Consider the following 22,399-nt stretch of genomic DNA (forward strand, 5'->3'; position numbering starts at 1 on the left):
ATGAGTTGCTCTAATACCAGATCCTATTCTTCACGGTCAAAGTCCAGATCTCAGTCTAGTTCAAGGTCAAGGTCAAGATCACATTCTAGAAAAAAGAGATACAGGTACATTTCTTTGATTCATTATACTTGGAAGCCAATTCTCTTTGTCTTTAGAGCTTCCCAATATATGTTAACAGTTGCAAATTTAATAGTTGCAAATTTAATAGTTTATTTTGACAATATTCTGTTTGTTTACTTTAGTAGAATTATTTCTGTCTTGAGTGTTGATACTTGTAGTTGACAATTTTGTAGAAAAAGTTAGTTGTATGTCTAGAAGTATACATAGGAATTATCATTTTCTAAGCTGTAGATGAGTTGATTTACATTAAAATAGTCTGACTATGCCTTTTGAATAAGCAAAACCTTGTGTGAATTTCACACAATCCAAAATGGAAAACCTTTCACTGATTTTTAAAAAAATTATCTCACAAATTTCCAATACTTTCATTGAAAAATTGGGGAAAAGCACCTCCAGTATGGGAAGGTGGGATTGATAGCTGAAAATGGGAATAGAATATATTTCCTGGGTAAGCGGAACACTATCTATTGCTCACGATTTTGAACAGTTGTTTTTAAAGGATCTTGAACACTTCATGTACTAAAATTTCCATGAATCTTAGTTCTAGTTCTCGATCTAGGACATATTCACGCTCTCGCAGTAGAGATCGCATGTATAGTGGAGATTATCACAGAGATTACAGATATAGTAGAAGAATGAGACACCCCTACGGCTACAGAGGAAGAGGTAGAGGATATTATCCAGGAAGTGGAGGTAGAGGAGGTTACAGACCTGTCTGGAACAGATGGCACTCCCGCAGTCCTAGATGGGGCCGTTCACATTCTAGAAGTCCAAAGCGAAGATCAGTCTCTTCCTAGCGGTCTCGCTGCAGATCTCACCGATCATATAGATCTTCCAGATCTCCAAGGTCCTCTTTGTCTCGCTCATCTTCTTCATACAGCAAATCAACTATCTCTTCCAAAAGTTGTGGGTCTTCAGAAAAGCAAGCAAACTGAGGGAGCTGCTTTACAAGACAGTCCAATAAAAAATAAACCACAACAGGAAGAGAAAGGTGCATTTGAACATAACCCATCGAAGACTTTAGATGATTCCATTAAATCAGCAGCAGCTTCAGATGATACTTGGCCTGGGCTTTCAGTATCTGATAGCAGCCCACAGTCTCCCCGCAGTCATTCTGCTGCTTCCCCACCTAGTCTGAATTCTTCATGCTGTGATGCTCACTTGCTTAGCTCTGTTCACTTGGCAAAAGACACATCTCAACACACACATTCTATTCAGCATAGCCCTGGGAGGTCTGGGTCTGGTTCCCTGGGAAATGGGTCCCGTCATTACAGCCCTTCCCAGACCAGCCCACTGCATCACATTCCTGGGAGAAGTCCTGCAAAAGCAGCCATATCACAGAATGCTCCATGCCAGAAGTCTTGCAAGCGCTCCTTTTATCCAGAGGCTGCGGATCAGGAGAGTGCATAGGGTGGAAAATTCCTGAAAAGATAAGACTCATCATTACAAAAATAGTTGCCTGTTTAGGTAATTTGAACTGGATAAATCCATTCAGTGTACTGCGCAACGAACACTACAGACATTTTCACCCATGTTATTCTACTTATGTTTAGCCATTGTTTAGTAACAAATGCAAGAACACTTTAAGCAATAGCATTTGGTGATGCTTCACAGGACTACACAGCTCTATTGATTTGTCTTTGAAGTATTTCACGTTTTCTATGTTGACTTGCTGTTATTAAGCATCCTGTACAAAAATTAAAAATGTGCTTTCTTTAATGTGTGATAAAATTATAGCAAATAGTGAGAAAATATAACTAAAGATTAGAAATTCAGTACGTTGGTACTTTGCTTCTGGTGTCTATAAAGCGGGGTGTTCATAATTACGTATTGTACCTGTGGCAACTTTGGTCAGTGACTTACAATATAGCATATCCATATCTAAGTCAGTTACTTTATTGCTAATGAATACTGGTTATCGCCATGTAATTCAAACATACAAACCATCTTATGTGAAAAGCATATACAGACTCTGGCATAATCAGGTTAGTTCCTGTAGGGTCTACTTTCTAACAGGGAGTGATCAGAAATACAAAAGGGGACTTTTCTATAGGATAAGTATAAAAGGACAATACAAAACATAATGGTCATTATCCTCAACCACATTCAAAGGAGATTCACAGCAATGACTGTAATAGATATGTCATTTGAAACCTGAAGCTAGTGAAATGCTTTCCTAAAAGAAAGGATAGGCCCCTTCCGCACACGCAAAATAATGCATTTTCAAACCACTTTCACAACTGTTTGCAAGTGGATTTTGCCATTCCACACAGCTTCAAAGAGCACTGAAAGCAGTTTGAAAGTGCATTATTCTGCATATGCGGAATGAGCCTCAGGGCAGGCAACAGTGGTCAGGTGTAACAATGGATATATTTCATTCTAGCAAGATCATTACGAGCATTTTGCTCAGGGTCACCCAGCAAGCTTCTATGCACAGTGGGGATTCAAACCTAGGCTTCCCAGATTCTAGTCTGACCTTTTAACCACTACACCTCACTGGTTCTGTTACCCCGCTTCTCTTCAGTTGGAAATCAAAATGGCTTACAACATCTTTTTCCCTAGTTCCATTTAATTATTGCAATAATAACTCTGAGAGGTGAGTTGGGTAGAAAGTACCTCTCAGGTTCAAGGTCACTCCTTTAGCTTCCATGGCAGTGTGGGGATTTGTAGATATTTTTTCTAGAACTTAATACCTAGTTCATGCTAGCTATTTTGGATAGAGCTATGTTCCCAGAGGCCACTTGTCCTACAAAGGATAACTTTATAAAAAGTGCTGAGTTGTTTATAATCCAGCTTCTCAGACCTAAAGGACCAAAGAGTATATACATTCTGGTAACAATAATTAAAACACAGAAAATGATACAAAGAAAAACATTAGATCACAACAGGAAGTATTTTACTTAGTATTTATACTTAGTATAAAATAAGTATTTGTACTTATTTTACATAGCAGTGACTAAAAACTAATTAACCAAACAAAGTTTAATATAATTAATAAAAGCATAAAATAAGTAATATAAGCATTTTATGATGTCAGTTAGTTGCATAAAAATACAATAACTCTTAAGACCTAAAAACTAGACTGCCAACAGTTTTCAAGTTCCTAAGGGGTGACAGGTTGGTCAAGAACAAAATCACAGAATGCTGAAGTGTGAATTCCCACAATTCCAGTAGGTGACATGCTACCATCACCAGTCTCCTTAAACGAATCCTCCATTTGGAGACCCAGGGACCAGTTTTGTGGTACTGGTCACAGGACCAGGCTCACTTGTTTGGCAGGGAGCTTGTGGGGTGGCACCTCACTTTCCCCGGTATTCCCCTCCCGCACTATTTTCTCTCTTCCTTCTGCCTCACTCTCTCCTTAATAGTAGTTGGAGGGGAAATGCACCTCGACGTAAGTAATAAGGATACACACACACACACACACACACACACACACACACACACACACACTAGCGGGGCCTGGCCACGCGTTGCTGTGGCAATTGTCCTTCTTATCACAGTCCACAACCCACAAAGATGTCCATGCAGGTCCAATGATCTGCAGCATAGCCTGATGGGGTGGTCAAATGGAATCCCTCTTTCCCTTTTCAATTCACATTGTTATATGGTGGTGTCTTGTTTTTTTAGTATAAGGTAACCCTTTCCATTCCACAATGGAACTGTCCAAAGTGCGAATCCCACTGTCCATGAGGCTGGTTGACACATACAGTCCTGGCTTGGGTAAGGCAGAACTGGGGCAAGGAGGCTATCCCAGTCAGGCAGCAGAGGCAGGGTGGTGAGGCGTTCAGATCGAGGCCAGCTCCCTGGGTTCTTAAAGGGCCATGTGCAAAAGAAGCGGAGCCAGTAGTGTTGGTCCCCCCCCCCCACAGATTTTCTGTGGGGCAAACTCCAGCTCGCTTTTAGTAAAAGAGAGCTGTGGCGAATATGGGTGAAGAAGTGGGTAAGTGGTGGTGGGATGTGAGGGAGGTGTGTGAGGATGATCTGGATGTGTATGAGAGTATGTGTGTTGTGTGGTAGCAGTGGGTGAGGCACAGAGAGTGAAAGTTACTTGCTTGTGGGGGGAGGGGAACCCCACCTGACGTCTCACACGGCAAATTGTGTATGTGTTTCACTTCCACTCGTATTACCTAACAGTATTACCTATTTACTGTTTTAACTGGTCATCTCTGGCCATCTGCGCGAACATTGTAAGGACATACCAACCCTCAGGCCACAGACATGCTGTATGAACATTCTAAGGGTGACAGTTAAACACAGCCAGCTTCATGGCCTGGTGCACCAGGAAAAAGACGTTTTACCTGGCTCAGGTATGGACTTTCGGCAATTTGAAGGTCTGATTACCTGCCCACAACAGGGAGGAACGTCATGTGAAAATTTTGGGGCGATCTGTCCAGCCGTTTCGGTGTTAGGGCATGACTAACAAAGTCACTGTTAGTTTTTTATATATAGAGATATATATGCACCTCAACGTAAGTAATAAGGGATACAAATAAATAAATAAAACTAATAAACATTAACAAGGAGCAAAATATAGTTTCACTGTTACTTTCATACTCCTCAACCATATCAAAAATCGTTTAAAACCAGACACTTTGAAATAAACAGGCCATCTCTTCTAATGTTTTCAAACATATGCCAAAATGGAATCAATACAATGTAACACAGTTTGAAAGATGTGCTGTATATACAAATCAAAATGATATAATACCAGAGAATCTGACTCAACTTCACCCATACTGTGCTGGAAATTAAATAGGCTTTTTCTTCATATTTATGGAAACAGTGTTCCAATCTCCACTAATATCATAAGTGGGAGCTTCTCTGCTTCCTATGCTCATGAGTATTCTTTTGTTATTAGCATCAGAAAAAGCCAACATGAGGGAAGTGGCAGAAGCCCTACCATAAACCCCTGCTTTTGGTGCAGATTCTTGCATTCAATATTTATGGTCTAGGCGCACTTCCCCCGAATTACTCTTATGGCAGCTGCTGCCAAAACAACATTTTAAAAAACATGCACAGCCAATCAGAAGCCTTGCTGACCAAAAGCCCTCCTTGACTCCAACCACTTCCTAAAATCTGCTGGCAGGTGCCAGAAAAGGTATTGGCAAGCACTATGATGCTCACTGGCATCTCCTTGAGGACCCCTGCTGTAACTGCTGTATCACAGTGGCTTTCATGGGGGACTACTTTTGAACAGTAGCAAACAGCTAGGCCTGGTTGAGTCAGACAAGTCAAATAGTCCTATGATTGCCAATCTCCAGGTGGGACCCGGAGATCACCCAGAATTACATCAGAAGTCTATAGACAATGGAGATCGGTCCCCTTAGAGAAAATAACTACTTTGGAGTGACTATGAAGCTGAGGCCTCTTCTCTCCTTAAATGCTGCCTTCCTCAAATTTCACCACAAAATCTTCATGAATTTCCAAACCTGAAGATGGCAATCCCAGCCAGAAAATTCTGGTAAGCCAATCCAACGAAAGGTATTCATCACTATGACTTAAGAAAAGTGACAGTGGCCCTTTCTGCACGGGCCGTATACAGCGCCCTAGGGATGGCAAAAATGTTGTCCCTAGGGAGCTGTTCGCATGGGGGGTGCAGCTGCTTCGCAGCCGCGCCGCCCTCGCTCCTCCCCAGCAGCATGAAGCCACCATTTTCCCACCTCACTCCTCTAGCAAGGTTTTTGAAAAACAGCAGCTTTCAGCCACTGCCGTGCGAACAGCAGCAGCTGGAAGACGCCATCCCCCCCCCCTTTCTTGATCGACTTACCTTCCCTGCGACCTTCCGGCGCGTTGCCGAGGCCTGGGAGCAGTTACCGAGGCCTGGGAGCGGTTGCGCAGGGCAGGGGGTCGTGTCCCCTGGCCTTGGCGACGTGCTGGACAGTCGCAGGGAAGATACGTCGATCGGGTGACAGTGCTCCATGGCACCGTCTTCCCTGTCGTTCCCGGGACCGTTCATGCGAACGGCCCCGGGGGAGGGGTTGGGTCGGCATCATGTATGCCGACCCAACCCCCAGTGTGGCCGTGCGAAATCGGCCAGCGTTTCAGAAATTCTTCTCTGATGTGTCTGAAAACATCTTGTGTTAAGCAGTAGAAGACATTGGCAGCATTATTTGCTCTGAGCTTGTGGAATTACAAATTCAAATGCTGCATTTGAGTTGAAAGGGATGGCACTGAATATCTGATTTTAAAAGTGTTTTTGAAGAAAGTATTTTATCTTCCCTGTTGGTGAAAAAAGGGCAAGAAGTGGTTTAAAAAGCCCCAGAATTAGTTTGCTATTTTAGTACTGGAAAGTCTTGTTCTCTTTTATAAACAGTCAATATGTAAAATATTATAATAATTGTATTAATACAGGCAGTTTTTGAATTTTGTAGTAGTGAAATGCCAGAAGATAAATGCTGTTGAACTGGGATAAAGGCAGTTCAAATCTTCATCCTCTCCTTTGGTATCTACAGATACAGAGATGAAGACTCCAGAGTGTACCACCTGCTTAATAGAGGTAACACTAGGGAGAAAGATACCCAAAAGGAGAGAGGATCAGAAAAATGCAGGACAGAAGGAGAAAGAGAATGGGAAGATCAGAAAGCATTGGAATATTATATGGATAAAGAGTCTGGGAAACAAAAATGTAATGATTCTGAAGAGGATGACGCTGAGGAGACAGAAGATTATAGGCAGTTCAGAAAGTCTGTTCTGGCAGATCAGGGTAAGAGCTTTGCTGCATCTCACCAGAATACTGAGGAGGAAGGATCCAAGTACAAATCTAAAATCTCTATGAAGACATATAGAAAGAGTGAAAGTTTTAGAGAAGATAAAAGTTATAAGCTTAAAGAGACTACTAGTTCTGTAGTAGAGAGGCCTAATTCACGAAAAGATAAGCACAAGGAAGAAGAGAAGGTATCTGAGAGAATGATGAAGAAAGAAACCCAGCAGGTAAAGTCTGAGAAGCTCAAGGAACTCTTTGATTATAGCCCCCCTCTGCACAAGAATTTGGATGCAAGAGAAAAATCTACATTTAGGGAGGAGAGCCCACTTAGGATCAAAATGATAGCAAGTGACTCTCATCGACCTGAAGTGAAACTTAAAATGGCCCCAGTGCCACTTGATGATTCAAACAGGTAAATATCATAGTTTGTAATTTTGCTTTATCCCTGATGAAGATGCTTTGTCATAAAACTTGTTTTCTTTTTGGTTGTTATGCATCATAGACCTGCAACTTTTACTGAAGACAGGCTGCTTGCTAGTACACTTGTCCATTCAATCAAGAAGGAGCAAGAGTTACGATCCATCTTTGACCACATTAAGCTACCACAAGCCAGCAAAAGTACATCAGAGTCATTTATTCAGCACATTGTGTCCTTAGTTCATCATGTCAAAGGTATGCCTAATTTACCATACAAAGTAAATAATATGGCATTGTGTGATTCTGAATGCAGTCTGCAGAATTCCCACCTAGGAATTCCAGTTATGCTTAGGCATTATAAAATTACACAACATTCAAAATGAATGTATAAACTGTAGAGTAGTTCATATCTTCAATGCTGTAAATGTGATTTTTGTTCTTCACATATTAACAGAGTAGTCATAAGCCAAATTGTGTGACATGAAGCTTGTGTATCCTTTCCATTTCTCTCATTTTTAAACATTCAAGACCCACCTGGAAATGTAAAAGCTCTTGTAATTTTGAAGCCACAGTTTGTAGTGGCCGTATCAAGTTTTAATCATCGGTTGAGAAAAATGTGCTGGATGTTGGGCAGTAAGTCGACAGAGATGTACTGTTAAGCAGATAGCTTTTTTTATATGTAACATTTCATACTTTTTAATCATTTATATATTTTTCTATTCTATATTTAAGCACATATGTTGAACTGGCCTTTTAAACTGTAGTGATTACTAATTTAATGGTCTCTGTTTAAAAGGGGGGGGGGGTTATCCTGTCATGTTTACCAAAATGCCAGACATTTAAAAATACTCAGCTATTGGAATCATCCTTAACATATGTTCTTCTGAAAATAAGACTTGTTAGTATGCATATGTGTTTAAATAATGGCTTGTGAAGCTTAATGCTATATAATTGTTCTTAGAAATAAACCTTACTGACTTCAGGGTAGTTTAGTTCCAAATCAGTGCATGTAGGATGGCATTATTAATTGACTAAATCAAGATTGTGTAGCTTTTGATGCAATAGGTAACTTTTAAAATTGTAAAATTTCTTCTACAAATGCATTATTAGTATTAGATTATTTTCCTGCTGGCCAGCCTTTAAAGATGATCAGTATAAACACACTGCAACCACATATCTTTGTTACACAGATATGGTTCTTGCCTTAATTTTACTGGCAGCACATAAATGAAAGGAAAGCTGTAAAAGGTGGTAGTTGCTGTTTGTTGGTGTTCACTGAAAAGAAGTTGAAAAATAAAGTTTAACCTTTCCCTATATTTTATGAACTATTTTGCCTGTTCTGTATTCTAGTAGGATGTGATATATGCACATATCTACCTCAACTAGGTAGTATTTGTCCTCTGCAACCAACAGGACAATATTTCAAGTTCTCTGCCAAGACCCTAAGTGAGAGGTTCACTGTTTATCAGAAGACTACTGAAGAACATAGCATCCCACAAAAGAGCCCAGAAATTCATAGGTGTGGTATACTATTGGTCTATATCCTACCTCCCTTGCTGAACCAACAGATGTCAACCCACATATCAAATGAGATTAACTTCTTGGTAAACCACACATTTATTTTTCTCTTAGGTTAAAAAAAAACTTGAAAGAATGAGGTAATGGTTCTGATGCAGAGTTCAATATCTGCATTGTAGTACATATTAACTTAATATTAGTTAATAATAGAAAATGCTGTGTGAAACCCTTAATAAGACCGATGACACATTTATGTATCACCATCTTTTATTCAGTATAAATGTTAATTGTGTAGGGTTATTTTAAATTTCACATTCAGGATCCAAAGAACTGTCTAATTTGTTTTGTCAACTCAAGGAGATTACTGATCCAGTAGCAGCCTCTTATGCCATGTGGCAAACTACTATTGAAGCTGGGGAGAGTTTTCCTCTGTAATGTGACATATGAGTGTCAGCTTTTCACAAAGAGCAAATGAAAAATTCCACTCCAACTTTCTTGTGTGACTCTTGCTCTTTAGATTCTGGCCCAAATGTGCTCAATGATAAGAAGAGATAGGACAAGCAAATGTTATTCTTAAATCATTCTTAAACATTGGGCCACTACCCACTTACCTCGTCTGAGTGCAACCCCGCAGCGACCCCTCGTAGAAAAGCCTCCGTGGCTTTTGACCACGGAGACATTTGTTCCCCACTCATTTTCCATTCAGGAAATAGCGCGGGGTTCCACATCAAGAGTCAAAGAGGCAATCAAGCATTCTGATTGGCTGGCACGCATGTGCGTCATTTACACGTGGGAGTTGCAGCCGAAGGCGGGGCTCCATTTTGATTGGCTGCCCCGAAAAGTTGGTTTGGACAAGCTGAACGCATTGTTTTGAGACATCTGCACATGCTGACGTCACTACCCGTTGCAAATTGCTTGGGCAGAAAAACGAAAGTAAAAATCGGTTTCGGTTTACACCGCCGACAACCCTGTGCTCAGCGGCACTTTGCCAAGCTGCAAAACCGTGGAGCTCGAGCAAAAAAGAGCAAAAAAGAGCAATGTTGGCACATCTTGTTGTGCACATGTCTCAATTTTCGAGCACTTTCTGACGGGGACACCCTCCCTAAACAAAATGGCGGTTCCTGTTTCCTGATTGGCCGGAGGCTGCGCATCAGAGCGAATCAGCGCGTAAACAGCCGAGGTTCCCCACCCCCACCCCCCCGCGGCACCCGCGGGGTTTTTGAAAATGTTGCTCTTTGCAGAGGACCTAAGGAGGTGGGAGAGCGGCAAATTAAGGGCAGCTGCGCAGTGGGAGCTGGTGACGTGGGGAACATCCATCCTCCTCGTGTCTTTTAAAGAGGTGACCCCGCGGCTTATGGTGAGTGGGGAGTGGCCCTTGTTCATTTTATTTTTGAATCAGTGAAACATATCAAGTGAGTTAGTTTTTTGGATGCAGTGTTTGTCCAGCTTTCACTTGACTAGAAAAATGCAGCTGAGAAAATTTTAAGTCTTCAATAAAGAAGTCTTAAAGCATCTGGTTTATATTATACTATAGTTTTTAAAAGTTCATTGAAACATATTGTTGTTGATATATTGGTTTTATTTGAATGTTTCTGTGTTTGGGGAAAATGTGTGTTTAAAAATTAATAACCAGGTTTGATTTTTGTGATTGCACAAGGGCACTTCTCCTTTTGTGTTCCCAGGTTTCAGATTGGCCCTGTTTTAGTTTACTGTTTCATGGTTGTTGTCTTTGGTGCTATTTAACGCCAGGTCCATTAATAATAAGACCAAAGTGCTCCAGGATTTTCTTGGAGCCCAGCAAGTGGACCTGGCGTGTGTCACCGAAACCTGGGTACGCGAAGGCGAGACTGTTGCCTTGTGCGAGGTCGCACCACCAGGTTTCGCGTGCCTCCACCAATCACGAACACAGGGCCGGGGGGGTGGAGTAGCTCTGTTCATCCGTGAATCTATTCCCTTCAGGGCGGTCCCCGTCCTGGAGATCGCCGGCATGGAATGCGTCGGCTTCGAGTGGTTGGCCCTGGCGAGGTTGGCCGTTCCCCTGGTGTACCAGTCGCCTAGCACACCAGGAGACAGCCTGCCGTGGCTGCTGGAGGTGGTGTCAGACTGGGCATTGCGGTTCCCCAGACTTATTGTCTTGGGTGACTTCAATGTCCATGTCAACGCCGCCTCGTGTACAGTGGCTACGGAGCTAGTGTCATCCATGGTGACGCTAGGCCTCTCCTTAGTAAATTCTGGCCCCACTCATGAAGCCGGGCATACGCTGGATTTGGTCTTCGGGTCGGGGGTTAATTTGGTCGTATCCTCTATTGATAGAGTGCCATAGTCCGACCATTATGCCCTGAGGGTCCGGATGGACTTGCCACAACATCCCTGTCTAGGCGACTGGCTGATTTATGCCCGCCCGCGGAGACTTATGGATCCACTTGGTTTCCTGAATGCTCTACGGGACCCTGTACCCGCCGGCACACTCAATGAGCAGGTAGAGGACTGGAACTCCCGGCTCTCCGATGCCATCGAGGTTGTTGCCCCCCGGCGTCCTCTACACCCCCGTTCTCGGCGCGCTCCGTGGTATACAGAGGAGTTGCGCCATATGAAACGGGTGCTTAGATGCCTAGAGCGAGTGTGGAGGAAATCTCGTGACGAGGCTGCGCGAACATCTTATAGGACGTTTATGAAAGCCTATGAGATGGCGACCAAGGAAGCGAAGAGGACTTTCTTCTCCTCCTCTCTCGCATCTGCTAGCTCTCGCCCGGCACAATTATTTCGTATAATTCGGACCTTAACCTCTCTATCGGAGAGGTCTTCAAATTCATAATTGAGTATTAGCTGTGAGGCTTTTATGAGCTTTTTTGCAGATAAGGTCACGTCACTCCGCCAAGATCTTTCCCCCACGTTAGCTACAATCAGTGAACTGGAGGCTCCCTTGCCGTCTTCAGGCCCTTGTTTGGCCCAGTTTTCCCTGCTCTCTGAAGCTGCTGTTGACAGGACCTTAGCTGCTGTTAGACCAACTACCTGTCCTCTGGATCCGTGCCCCTCCTGGCTTGTAAAAACTTGCAGGGCGGAGCTACGACCCCATCTGTTGAGTATCATCAATGGCTCGCTCGAGCAAGGAGTCTTCCCGGATGGGTTGAAGGAGGCAGTGGTCCACCCACTCATAAAAAGACCATCGTTAGATCCAAGGGATCTGGCCAATTACCACCCCGTTTCGAATCTTTCGTTTCTGGGGAAGGTAATTGAGAGAGTGGTGCTGGAGCAGCTTCAAGGTTTTCTGGATGACGCATCGGCTTTCGACCCCTTCCAGTCCGGCTTCCGTGCTGGGCATGGGACGGAGACTGTTCTCGTCGCCGTCACAGATACACTCCGTATTCAGCTTGACCGAGGCGGATCGGCGCTGCTGGTACTGTTAGATCTTACCGCAGCGTTTGATGTGGTCGATCATGACCTTTTGACCCACCGCCTGGCCGCCTCCGGGGTGCGGGGCACTGTCCTTCAGTGGATTGCCTCATTTCTCCGGGGTCGATGTCAACAAGTGAGGTGCGGGGATTTGGCCTCCCGGAAGTGCCCGCTTGATTGCGGGGTACCCCAGGGGGCTTTACTATCCCCGCTGCTATTTAATATCTACATGCGACCTCTTGCCCAACTGGTACAGAGTTTTGGGCTGACTTGTAACCAGTACGCTGATGACACGCAGCTCATTCTGTTGATGGAGGGGGGAGCGGTTGCTGCCCCTGCGGCTCTCCAGCACTGTTTGGAGGCAGTTGCTGGTTGGTTGCGGCAGAGCAGGTTAAAACTGAATCCATCGAAGACGGAGATCCTCTGGCTTGGCCGCGAGGGAGAGAGTGGGTCTTTCCAGCCGCCGGTGTGGGAGGGGGTCATATTGGCGCCGACCCCCTCCGTGCGCAACCTGGGGGGTCCACCTGGATTCGTCTCTTTCAATGGAGACCCAGGTGGCCCATACAACCCGGGTTGCTTTTTTCCACCTCCGCCAGGCCCGATGGCTGGCTCCTTTTCTTTCCCAAGCGGACCTAGCCACTGTGATCCACGCAACGGCACCTCCAGGTTAGACTATTGTAACTCGCTCTACGCGGGCCTTCCCTTGCGTTTGCTCCGGAGACTAAAGCTGGTTCAACATGCAGCGGCGCGCTTACTCACAGGCAGCGCCATTTACGATCATATTCAGCCTGTGTTGCGCCAGCTGCATTGGCTCCCGGTGGAGTTCCGGATCATCTTCAAGGTATTGGTGTTGACCTTCAAGGCCTTACGCGGCCTGGGACCCTCGTACCTTCGAGACCGCATCACCCCGTACGTCCCGGCACGGCCTCTTCGTTCTGCGGAGGCCAATTTATTAGTGGTCCCTGGCCCCTCAATGATGCGGCTGGCCTCCACACGGGCCAGGGCCTTTACGGCTCTGGCCCCGGCCTGGTGGAACACCCTTCCTCCGGCTGTTCGGGCCCTGCGGGACCTTAATGAGTTCCGCAGGGCCTGTAAAACGGAGTTGTTCCGCCGGGCCTTCGGAGGGTCCAGCCGCTGAATGGTGCCCCCCAGTTGGCCCCTAGCTGGCTCTATACCTGGGCCTACCATCTAACATGACTCGCCACCTCCCCCTCTCTTTTCCCGGGGAGAATTTTAAAACTGGGGTTGGCGGACGCCTCTTTTACTGCTATCACTGTTTTAATGGTTTTAGTAATTTATTTATTTAACTGTAATTATATTTTTGTGTTGTACACCGCCCAGAGCCCTTCGGGGATGGGGCGGTTTAAAAGTTTAAGTAATAAATAAATAAATAAATAAATTATAAGATTTGATTTTTTTTTAACGCCCTAGATCATATTGAGCCTGTTCCATTTTTAATAGTTTTGATGGATGTGATGGACCAGTTGTGTGCAGTCTAATCATACTGTTTAATAACTTGACATGTAGTGATTAAATACAGCATTCCAGTATAACTAGACAGTGTGTAACAGACTTCTTTCTGTGATATACCTCTGAAGATGCTGGCCACAGATGCAGGCGAAATATTAGGAACAATATCTACCAGACCACAGCCACACAGCCCGGAAAACCCACAAGAACAAACTGTGTTCTTTTTCTTATAGAATGCATTAATTACCAATTCCACAAACAGGATAGCTGTCTTTAGCAATTTTGATGTTTCAGCAAAAAAAAAAAAGTGTATCAAAGTTTTGCTCCAGTAGACTTTTTAAAGATTGTTTTAATTTTTGGAAGTAACTTTTGATATTTTTAGATATTTTGAGTCAGTCTTGGGAAATCAACTTTTCTTTTTCAGTATGCCTGTTGGGGAAAAGGTATGCCAGTACTGGACTAGAGGTAACCCACCTTAACCATGAAAAAAATACCTAAATATTTTAATTGAATAAATAAGAGAAATGACTGTGAGCAGAGCTCTACTCAACAACCAATATTTCCTTTGTCCCTCTTGCAGCCTCTGCACTTTCACCAAAAGCCAGTTGAGTTGGGGAACTTCTGAGAATAATGTAGGATGCAGCATAGGTGGCAGCAGTTAGAGAAGACACAGAAATTATGGAACTCTTTGGTTTTGTATGAGTAGACATGTCTGCTGCCAGGGTGGGGTGAGGGTGCTACCTGTAGTTAATAAGAAAGAGGTAGGTCTTTTCTTATTGCATTCTGTAGGAGTTGAAGTGCTAAAATAATTTTCCTGAAATGTTTCTGATTTAGGGAGATAAAAAAATTAAGTGTGATGCTGCTGACCTACGACACAACATTGACCGTCGCAGAAAAGAAAAAAGTAAAGAACTAGGAGTGCCTAAAGGTTCCAGGAAATCCAGTGGATCAAGAATACAGGAGAAAATGTCAAACAATTACAAGGATTTTAAAACTTTCAAAGACGACAGGTAAAGAGGGTTAACTGCTGTAACTAGGTTTCAAGCTTCTAATTAGACTTTTGTAATCATAGGCTCAGTGGCTTTCATTTTTCACTGTACAATGGAACAGCTAAATTTAAACAATTAAAATTATTTGTTTTACATCAAAAATGTATTTATCTTTTACACGGCTTATGGTGGATGAGGCAAAAACTTTGGAATAGCAAGCTAACACTGAAAAAAATGACAAATTAATCTGTCCTATTATCCAGGCTACATCAGTAGGTTGGACTTCAATGCAGTACATTTCTGTAAACAGTTTGTGCAAGAACTTTAGTTTGTTATGCCTGATTCCGCACTTTTTCAACTCATAACACTCAGACTATGAGACTCTTTTTAAACTGATGGGGATTGGGGGAGAATTTTTTTCCTCAAGACAGGGAATGAGTGGTCTTTGTTTAAACAAGCTAGTTTTTAAAAGATGTTCAGCATATTGTTGTAATAGTTATATCCACGTTTTAGGTATGGTATTATTACATGAATATATTAATAAACAATGGTCAAATCAATGCCAGATATCTTTGCCATGGGGCATTGAATACAGAGATCATATACCTTATATACTTGCGTATAAGTCTACATTTTCAGCATATTTTTTTGTGCTGAAAAAAGCCCCCCTCGACTTATATGTGAGTGAATGGGTGGCGAGCGGGTGGGGGGAACGGATAGCGAGTGAAAAAAAGCTGGGAGCTGAGGGTGTTTTTCTGCACCTGCTCCCTGCTATGTGGACACAAAGGCAGCTCCCAGGTAAGCCTTGGGCTGTTGCTTCGCTGCACTACAGGTGACCAGTAGCTTCATTCACAGTGAATATTCAGTGAATAGGTGTGAATATTAAATATGAGTGCTAGGGAGCCATACTCATTGGGAAATCTGCACCATTGGAGCCCATGGTGGCAGGAATCTCCCCCCCCCCCACACACACACAGGGTTCCCTGGGGTGCAACCACTGCCAGCACCTTTCTCGACCCCCACCCAGTGTTTTTGGAAAGCAGGTGGGACTTCTGTCCAGCTGAGCTTGAATACCTGCAAAAAAGACTTGATTTAGAGCAGCGGCTGCCATCACCATGCAAGCATCTTCACTGTGTAATGATAAGCTATCCGTGTTGAAGGAGAACCTGTAGGGACTTTTTAAAAGGGGGATCTTGTTGAGCATCTTCCCTATGAAACTCTGAAGAGATACTGCCTGTGAGAGTTGTATATTCCACTTCAGAACTTTTAAAGTTATTGTTGATCCCATACTGTTTTTCTTTGAAATAAATATTCAAAAACATTTTTATTGATATCTATTTTTATTTTTGAAATTTACCAGTAGCTGCTGCATTTCCCACCCTAGTCTTATACTTGAGTCAATAAGTTTTCCCAGGTTTTTGTGGTAAAATTAGGTGCCTCGACTTATATTGGAGTTGACTTATAGGTGTGTATATATGGTACATTGTTTTTCTTGCTCTTCCACTTGTATAGTAATGGGTTTATTTGAATTTTTCTTTTCTGTTTGCTTTCCTACACTAGTTTTGTACCTTGTGCCACACTGTGAGAAGGCAAAATTATTTTTTTGGTATTTTCGATAAGATACCAAAAAACAACAACAATGAATTAAGCAGCATCACTTCAGACACATTGTCTGTAAGGATTCTTCCCTGCATATTTTTTCTAAATATCGTTAACTAACCAGTGCTTTCCGCTCATCAACAGTTGTTAATGAATCATAGACTTCAAAAAGTTAAGATGGAAGATGGACAGTGTGATACTGTAAAATTCTGTATTAGCATCAAAGAAGAGGAGAGTAGCTTCTGAGAATACAGAAATACATTGTGTAGGATTTTACAGCAAACAGTATGGTTTCTTATTTTTCAGTAAACAAACAAGAGCTCAAGAGTGTTCTCGATCTTCCTCTACTTCCTCCCCATCTTCCTCTTCATCCAGTTCCCAAGAAAAAGAATACAAGAAAGAAAGAGATGAAGAGTTTAAATCTAATTATGAACAAAAAGAATATACTAGTTTTACAGGAGCTGGAAGACCTAGAGGCACATTTGTGAGTTTTGGTCATATTTTTTATGCTGAGTATGGCAAAAAAAATTTCCAGAGGTTGCTTGTTTTTTTATATGAAAAGTATATTACAGGAAGAGGTTCAGAAGTTTTTTCTGCTTGGAACAGTAAGTTGTCAGGAATGAAGTATTCATAATAAAATGCTTTCTGTTCCAACTCTGTTTAGATAGGATATATTGTCACATGGTATTTTACATAGTTCTGAAATTGTAAGCATAAGGCCCTTGACATCATGAGACTTTGAAACACAGTTTGGTTTCTTGTGCTTTGGTTTTTATGGTTTTATTGTGTGCTGACCAGGACAGCTACAAACTTTATTGTAGTGTGTCATTTTGTCAAGTATACAAGCTTAACTGTGCCATTCTAAGCATGCACCCTTAAGTGCTTTGAAGTCAACGAAGTCTGTTTAGGATTGCAACACATCAGATGCTGCTTCCTGACAGTGTTTCTCTTTTATATTACTCCACTATTTTGGCACTACACAACAGTGTCATTTCTAGTAGCTTTGCAGGTAGATAGTTGGGCAGAATATAATTTTTCTAGAAGCACTATGGGACTTTTCCTGCCATTTTTTGAGGGTTGGGGGAACCTCATGGACAAAATTCACTATAAAGTAGGGGAGGGGCTGCAGTGAGGATGGGGAACTGGGGGAAATGGCTTCTGGGAGAAGACAGTTTCATCTAATTTTCCATTTTTCAGTGTGTAGTGGTTAAGAGCAGGTGGACTCTGATCTGGAGAACTGAGTTTAATCCTGTACTACTCCCCATGAGCAGCAGACTCTTATCTGGTGAACCAGATTTGTTTCCCCACTCTTATATTTTTGCTGGGTGACCTTGGGCTAGTCACAATTCTATGGAACTCTCTCAGTTCCACCTGCCTCACAAGAGGAAGGGAAAAGGTGTTTGTAAGCCCCTTTGAGTCTCCTTACAGGAGAAAAAGGGGGTGGGTGTTAAATCCAGACTCTTCTTCTTGTTGTTGTTCATGTAATTCCCAAGAATCCCACTAGAGGATTTGGAGATCGGCAAGCTGGCAGAGGACAGGGAAGGATCTGCTTCTTTTGCAAGTTTCTCTGTGGGATCCATCCTAGGTGGTTTTTTTTTATGTTGTGTTGGCTGCACTAGATATCCGCAAATATTTTCTTATTTCTATGGATTGTTGAAAGCAGACTTTTTTGATTATTGGATGTTGCTTTTTGAAATTGTATGTCTCAGATAAATCAGTTATCCTCCTAACCACAAAATCCACAAATGCCAGACAGTAAACAGAATTGTGTTAATGTAGCTGCAGAATTCTACATATTGATTCCTAAGCATCTTTATTATATATATTGTTTTATTTGAAGAATTTTACAATTTTATTTGAAGAATTCTAACAATTTATTTGAAGAATTCTAACAGTTGATTATAATTTGCTTTGTGTAAATTAATTAAATACATAAATGCTTTGTTCAATCAGTTTCGAATTAGGGGCAGAGGAAGAGCCAGAGGCATTTTTGCTGGAATAAATTCTGGTCCTAGTAACTCCAATACTGCTTTTCAAAAGAGACCGAAGGAGGAGGAATGGGATCCTGAATATACTCCCAAAAACAAGAAGTACTTCTTGGTGGGTACCATACTGTTATTCATGCATCTTTTTCTCAAAGCTTATTGTATTGGTAATTTCATGAAACCAGAATTTCATGCTACTGTCATTTTCAATTATTTATGCCAGCAGCATCAGACCTCCTGTTTCTTTTAAGTTCATCTGCATGAGAAAAATTGTGGCATACTTTAGAAGAAATTTCTTTTGCACAATTTGTTATCTGTCCTTGTGAAGGGAAGAATTCTGTCAAATGCCGGCTGTAATATCAAAATTCAAATACCGCCTTTGCTCAACATATTTTCATCAGAGGAGTTTGTTTTGCCTTAGAGCTCTATTGAGAATTAATTATAGAGATAAAAGCTATCCTAATTACATAAGTAACTTCTAAATAATGTTTGTAACCTTTGAAATATCTTGACATTGTCACTCTATAGTGTATTGTCATTATTTAGGAGTTAGCAAGGACTCTTCACATTTGAAAGACCAGGGAAGAAAGAATTTCACTCTTTTTTGGTTCCTTTAATTTCCTACATTTTCTGTAAGGGACATTGTTTTTCAAATCTTGCCTTGCAACTTACTTTCCTAAATTAAATGTGGGTTTTAGGCTTTGAAGAAAGAATACTTTTCTTATTCCCATTTGAGAACGTGTGTGATCACACCACCTAGCACTGGGCAGGTTTATTTTCCACCACAATATTAAATTAAGTGCAGCACTTTGACTAATAGCAATGAATGGCAAAGGGGCTCTTTCATGGATACCACTGTTTCTGGACTGTGTGGATCCCAGTATTTGGTCAGAGAATTACTTATTCCATCCCTCAACTATATTGCCGATGCAACCCACTGGTTTTGAGAATAAAGTCAGCTTGTTCCTGTAGTACTTCAGTTCTCTCATCTACTTAGGGTACTGATATTTATAAGTCACTTAGCGGATTTTCTTACTGTATGTGGTCTTTTGACTATATCAAAAGAAAGATTTTCCCTCTAGGAAAAATCTACCAGGTTACTTATCACAAAAATTGATATTTTGATATGAATCTCCATTTCTAGTATGGTGGATTACTTTCATATTAGAGACTGATCATTTTAACAGTTTTCTTCCAACAATGCAAATAAAGCTTTAGAACTCTTTGCAAAAGAAAATATTTTTAAGAATTAAAATACATATATTTGAATCTAAAATTCCTAAGAATGAACTACAGAGCTGCGACCACGTGAAATCCTGTGAAACCAGTGATTAATTAAGGATGGATCTTTAATGCAATGGTAGAACATATGCTTCTGTCACCAGTTAGAGGATCACAAGAAGTAAGACTGGAAAATGCTTCTGCTTGAGACAAGGAAGAGTTTCTGTCTTTCAGCATAAACATCTACAAACCAGGAATGCTGAGTAGGTTGAGATATTTATTTGGAAGCTACTCCCAGTAAAACATGGTAGTTCTTTCATTCCCTTTCTTCACCCTGTATTTTAGCATGACGATAGAGAAGACGGTGTGGATTACTGGGCCAAAAGAGGAAGAGGCTGGGGCACTTTCCAGCATGGCAGAGGAAGATTTAACTTCAAAAAATCAGGTAGCAGTCCAAAGTGGACTCATGACAAATTCCAAAGGGATGGACTTGTGGAAGAAGAAGAAGAAACAACAATGGAAAATAAAGGCAAAGAAAGACACAAAGAAGAAAAGGTAGGCAGTTCTGGTTTCTCAAGTCTGAAAATTTTCTGGCTTATTCATTCTTATGTGAATTTCAACCAGTTTAAAGTTCTGTAACAACATAGTGCAAATATTCTACATCTATTGCACAGGAATAACTCTGAAGTCCCATTCCAACAGAAAGTCTGTGCACCAGCCACACAGCATTTTTAAGGTAACTGTTGTTGTCAAATGATTGTAGGCATTTTACTTACATTTTATTGTTGGAGAGTAGTTTAGGTCTTTGTTTTAATTATTTAGTGATTCACTTAATAATAGCCAGTAACAATATGCAGATGCAAGTAGAAAAAATACAATGCTTGGGTGCTGTGTGGTTTCCGGGCTGTATGGCTGTGTTCTAGCAGCATTCTCTCCTGACGTTTCACCTGCATCTGTGGCTGGCATCTTCAGAGGATCTGATGTTGGAAAAGCAAGTGGAGTATATATCTGTCCAGGGTGTGTGGGGAGTGTCCAGGGTGGGTGGGGAAACCTTGTCTGTGAGTAACAAAGGCGGCAGCCAGGTCAATAGTTGAGGGCATCTGAATAGAAGCATGAGTAACAATGAAGACTATAGCCTGGGAGTAACCCTGTAGATAGCAAGGTCACTGGTGGGAGCATCTGAATGGAAGTATCCTGGCCTTTGTTTCTTTTGTCTATGGTCATCCTGTGTTTGTGTGGAGCTGGTTTGACACAGTCTTGACCCTAGTATTTTTCAACACTGGCCGCCAAGTTCTGTTCATTTTCATAGTTTCTTCCTTCCTGTTAAAATTGTCCATGTGCTTATGGATTTCAATTGCTTCTCTGTGTAGTCTGACGTAGTGGCTTTCAGAGTGGTCCAGAATTTCTGTTTTTTCAAATAATATTCTATGTCCAGGTTGGTTTATGATGTGTTCTGCTATTGCTGATTTTTCTGGCTGAAATAGTCTGCAGTGCCTTTCGTGTTCTTTGATACGTGTCTGTGCGCTGCGTTTGGTGGTTCAACGAACCACCAAACGCAGCGCACAGACACGTATCAAAGAACACGTGGTTCTGCTATTGCTGATTTTTCTGGCTCAAATAGTCTGCAGTGCCTTTCGTGTTCTTTGATACGTGTCTGTGCGCTGCGTTTGGTGGTTCGTTGAACCACGTGTTCTTTGATACGTGTCTGTTCGTTGAAGATGCCAGCCACAGATGCAGGCGAAACGTCAGGAGAGAATGCTGCTAGAACACGGCCATACAGCCCGGAAACCACACAGCACGCAAGTGATTCCGGCCGTGAAAGCCTTCGACAATACAAATACAATGCTGTTTGTCTTCATCAATTTCTTAATATGTTGACTGTTTGTATAAGTAATGTAATTTTGCTTTGTCCAAAAGGCATGATGAAGCCTTGAGAACTGTACTTCATTGACCCTCCACAACTGTGTTTTATTCTGAAGTAAAATTTAGGTCTGCAGATCTAAATCTTGAGGCAGTATTTTAAAAAATAAATCATTGTTAATTTTCAACACTATGCTGGAGTTAGTATTTTCCATATTTTTGTTTGTTTGTGTGGCTTATGTTTAAATTGTCGTGTAATAATTGTTTGGTCTGATTTGGGGTGGGATACTGATACTTCATTTAACAATGACTCAGCCACCTAGTTAATCTTGTTAACATGTGAGTAGCACAGAAAGGCCAATGAGTTGCAATCTGTTTTCAATAAAATGATTGTGATTCAGAAAACTATAGTAATTTCAGTTTTCTGAAGAATGAGTGGCAGTAGGAGGTATACGCAAGTTGGTGTTGAGGTCTTATTTATTATTTCATACATTCACATTTCTAGACCACGATGCAGCAATATTGTTGTCGAAACTGAAAGGAAGGCGAGGCAGTGCACCAGCAAGAGAGCTGCTTTACACCAAGTTAACTGGTCCATCTAGACCAATAACAGCCTAGTTACTTTTATCCCTGCTGTCTCCCATCCTTTCAAGCTGAGATGCCACTTATGAAGACCTGATGGTACCTTTAACCATGCTAAGCGAGTGCCCTGTCACTGGGATGTGTGTCTTTCCTTCATATCTTATCAGAGTTTTGTGAAGGGAATAAATACAAGTATCATGTAAAGATAAATGTAAACATAAGAACTGGTGATAAAAAAGGCTACGATTCATCACATGATCATCGAGTGGCAATATTATTGTTAGTGGTTATTCAGAAGCAACAAATGAATTGGGAGCCTGGCACTATCTACATGCCATGTAAATAATAATACATACATACATTGCTAAAACAATAATTAAACAGGTTGCATTGCAGTAAGGCAGTAGTTAATCAAGGACAGCAGTGACAGAATGGGGCAGGGCTTCTAAAAGAAGCCAGAAGAGAAACTGCAGTGCTCAGCAAAACTCGAAAAGGTGTTCAACCACTTCTGTTTGGGTTTAAAAGAAGAGAAACATTCA

The 22,399-nt window shown here is 41.8% G+C and overlaps 2 protein-coding genes across 2 annotated transcripts in view; both read left to right on the plus strand.

Moving 5' to 3' along the window:
- BCLAF1 (BCL2 associated transcription factor 1) lies at window positions 1-20,148 on the plus strand. Its single transcript, XM_048489974.1, is given in 13 exon segments — window positions 1-104; window positions 662-1,048; window positions 1,050-1,574; window positions 6,576-7,238; window positions 7,329-7,498; window positions 8,657-8,767; window positions 12,255-12,282; window positions 12,567-12,604; window positions 14,283-14,300; window positions 14,457-14,634; window positions 16,519-16,696; window positions 18,166-18,312; window positions 19,764-20,148. Coding segments are annotated over 13 exon segments (2,841 nt in total). The 3' UTR covers window positions 20,058-20,148.
- The window catches only part of MTFR2 (mitochondrial fission regulator 2), a 20,814-nt gene continuing 18,550 nt past the window's right edge, over window positions 20,136-22,399 (plus strand). Inside the window, exon 1 of the mRNA XM_048490006.1 lies at window positions 20,136-20,154. The gene's annotated coding sequence lies outside the window, so the exon portion shown is untranslated. The remainder of the gene's footprint in view (window positions 20,155-22,399) is intronic.

The sequence above is a fragment of the Sphaerodactylus townsendi genome, linkage group LG01, assembly GCF_021028975.2.
Source record: "Sphaerodactylus townsendi isolate TG3544 linkage group LG01, MPM_Stown_v2.3, whole genome shotgun sequence".
Taxonomy (NCBI): domain Eukaryota; kingdom Metazoa; phylum Chordata; class Lepidosauria; order Squamata; family Sphaerodactylidae; genus Sphaerodactylus; species Sphaerodactylus townsendi.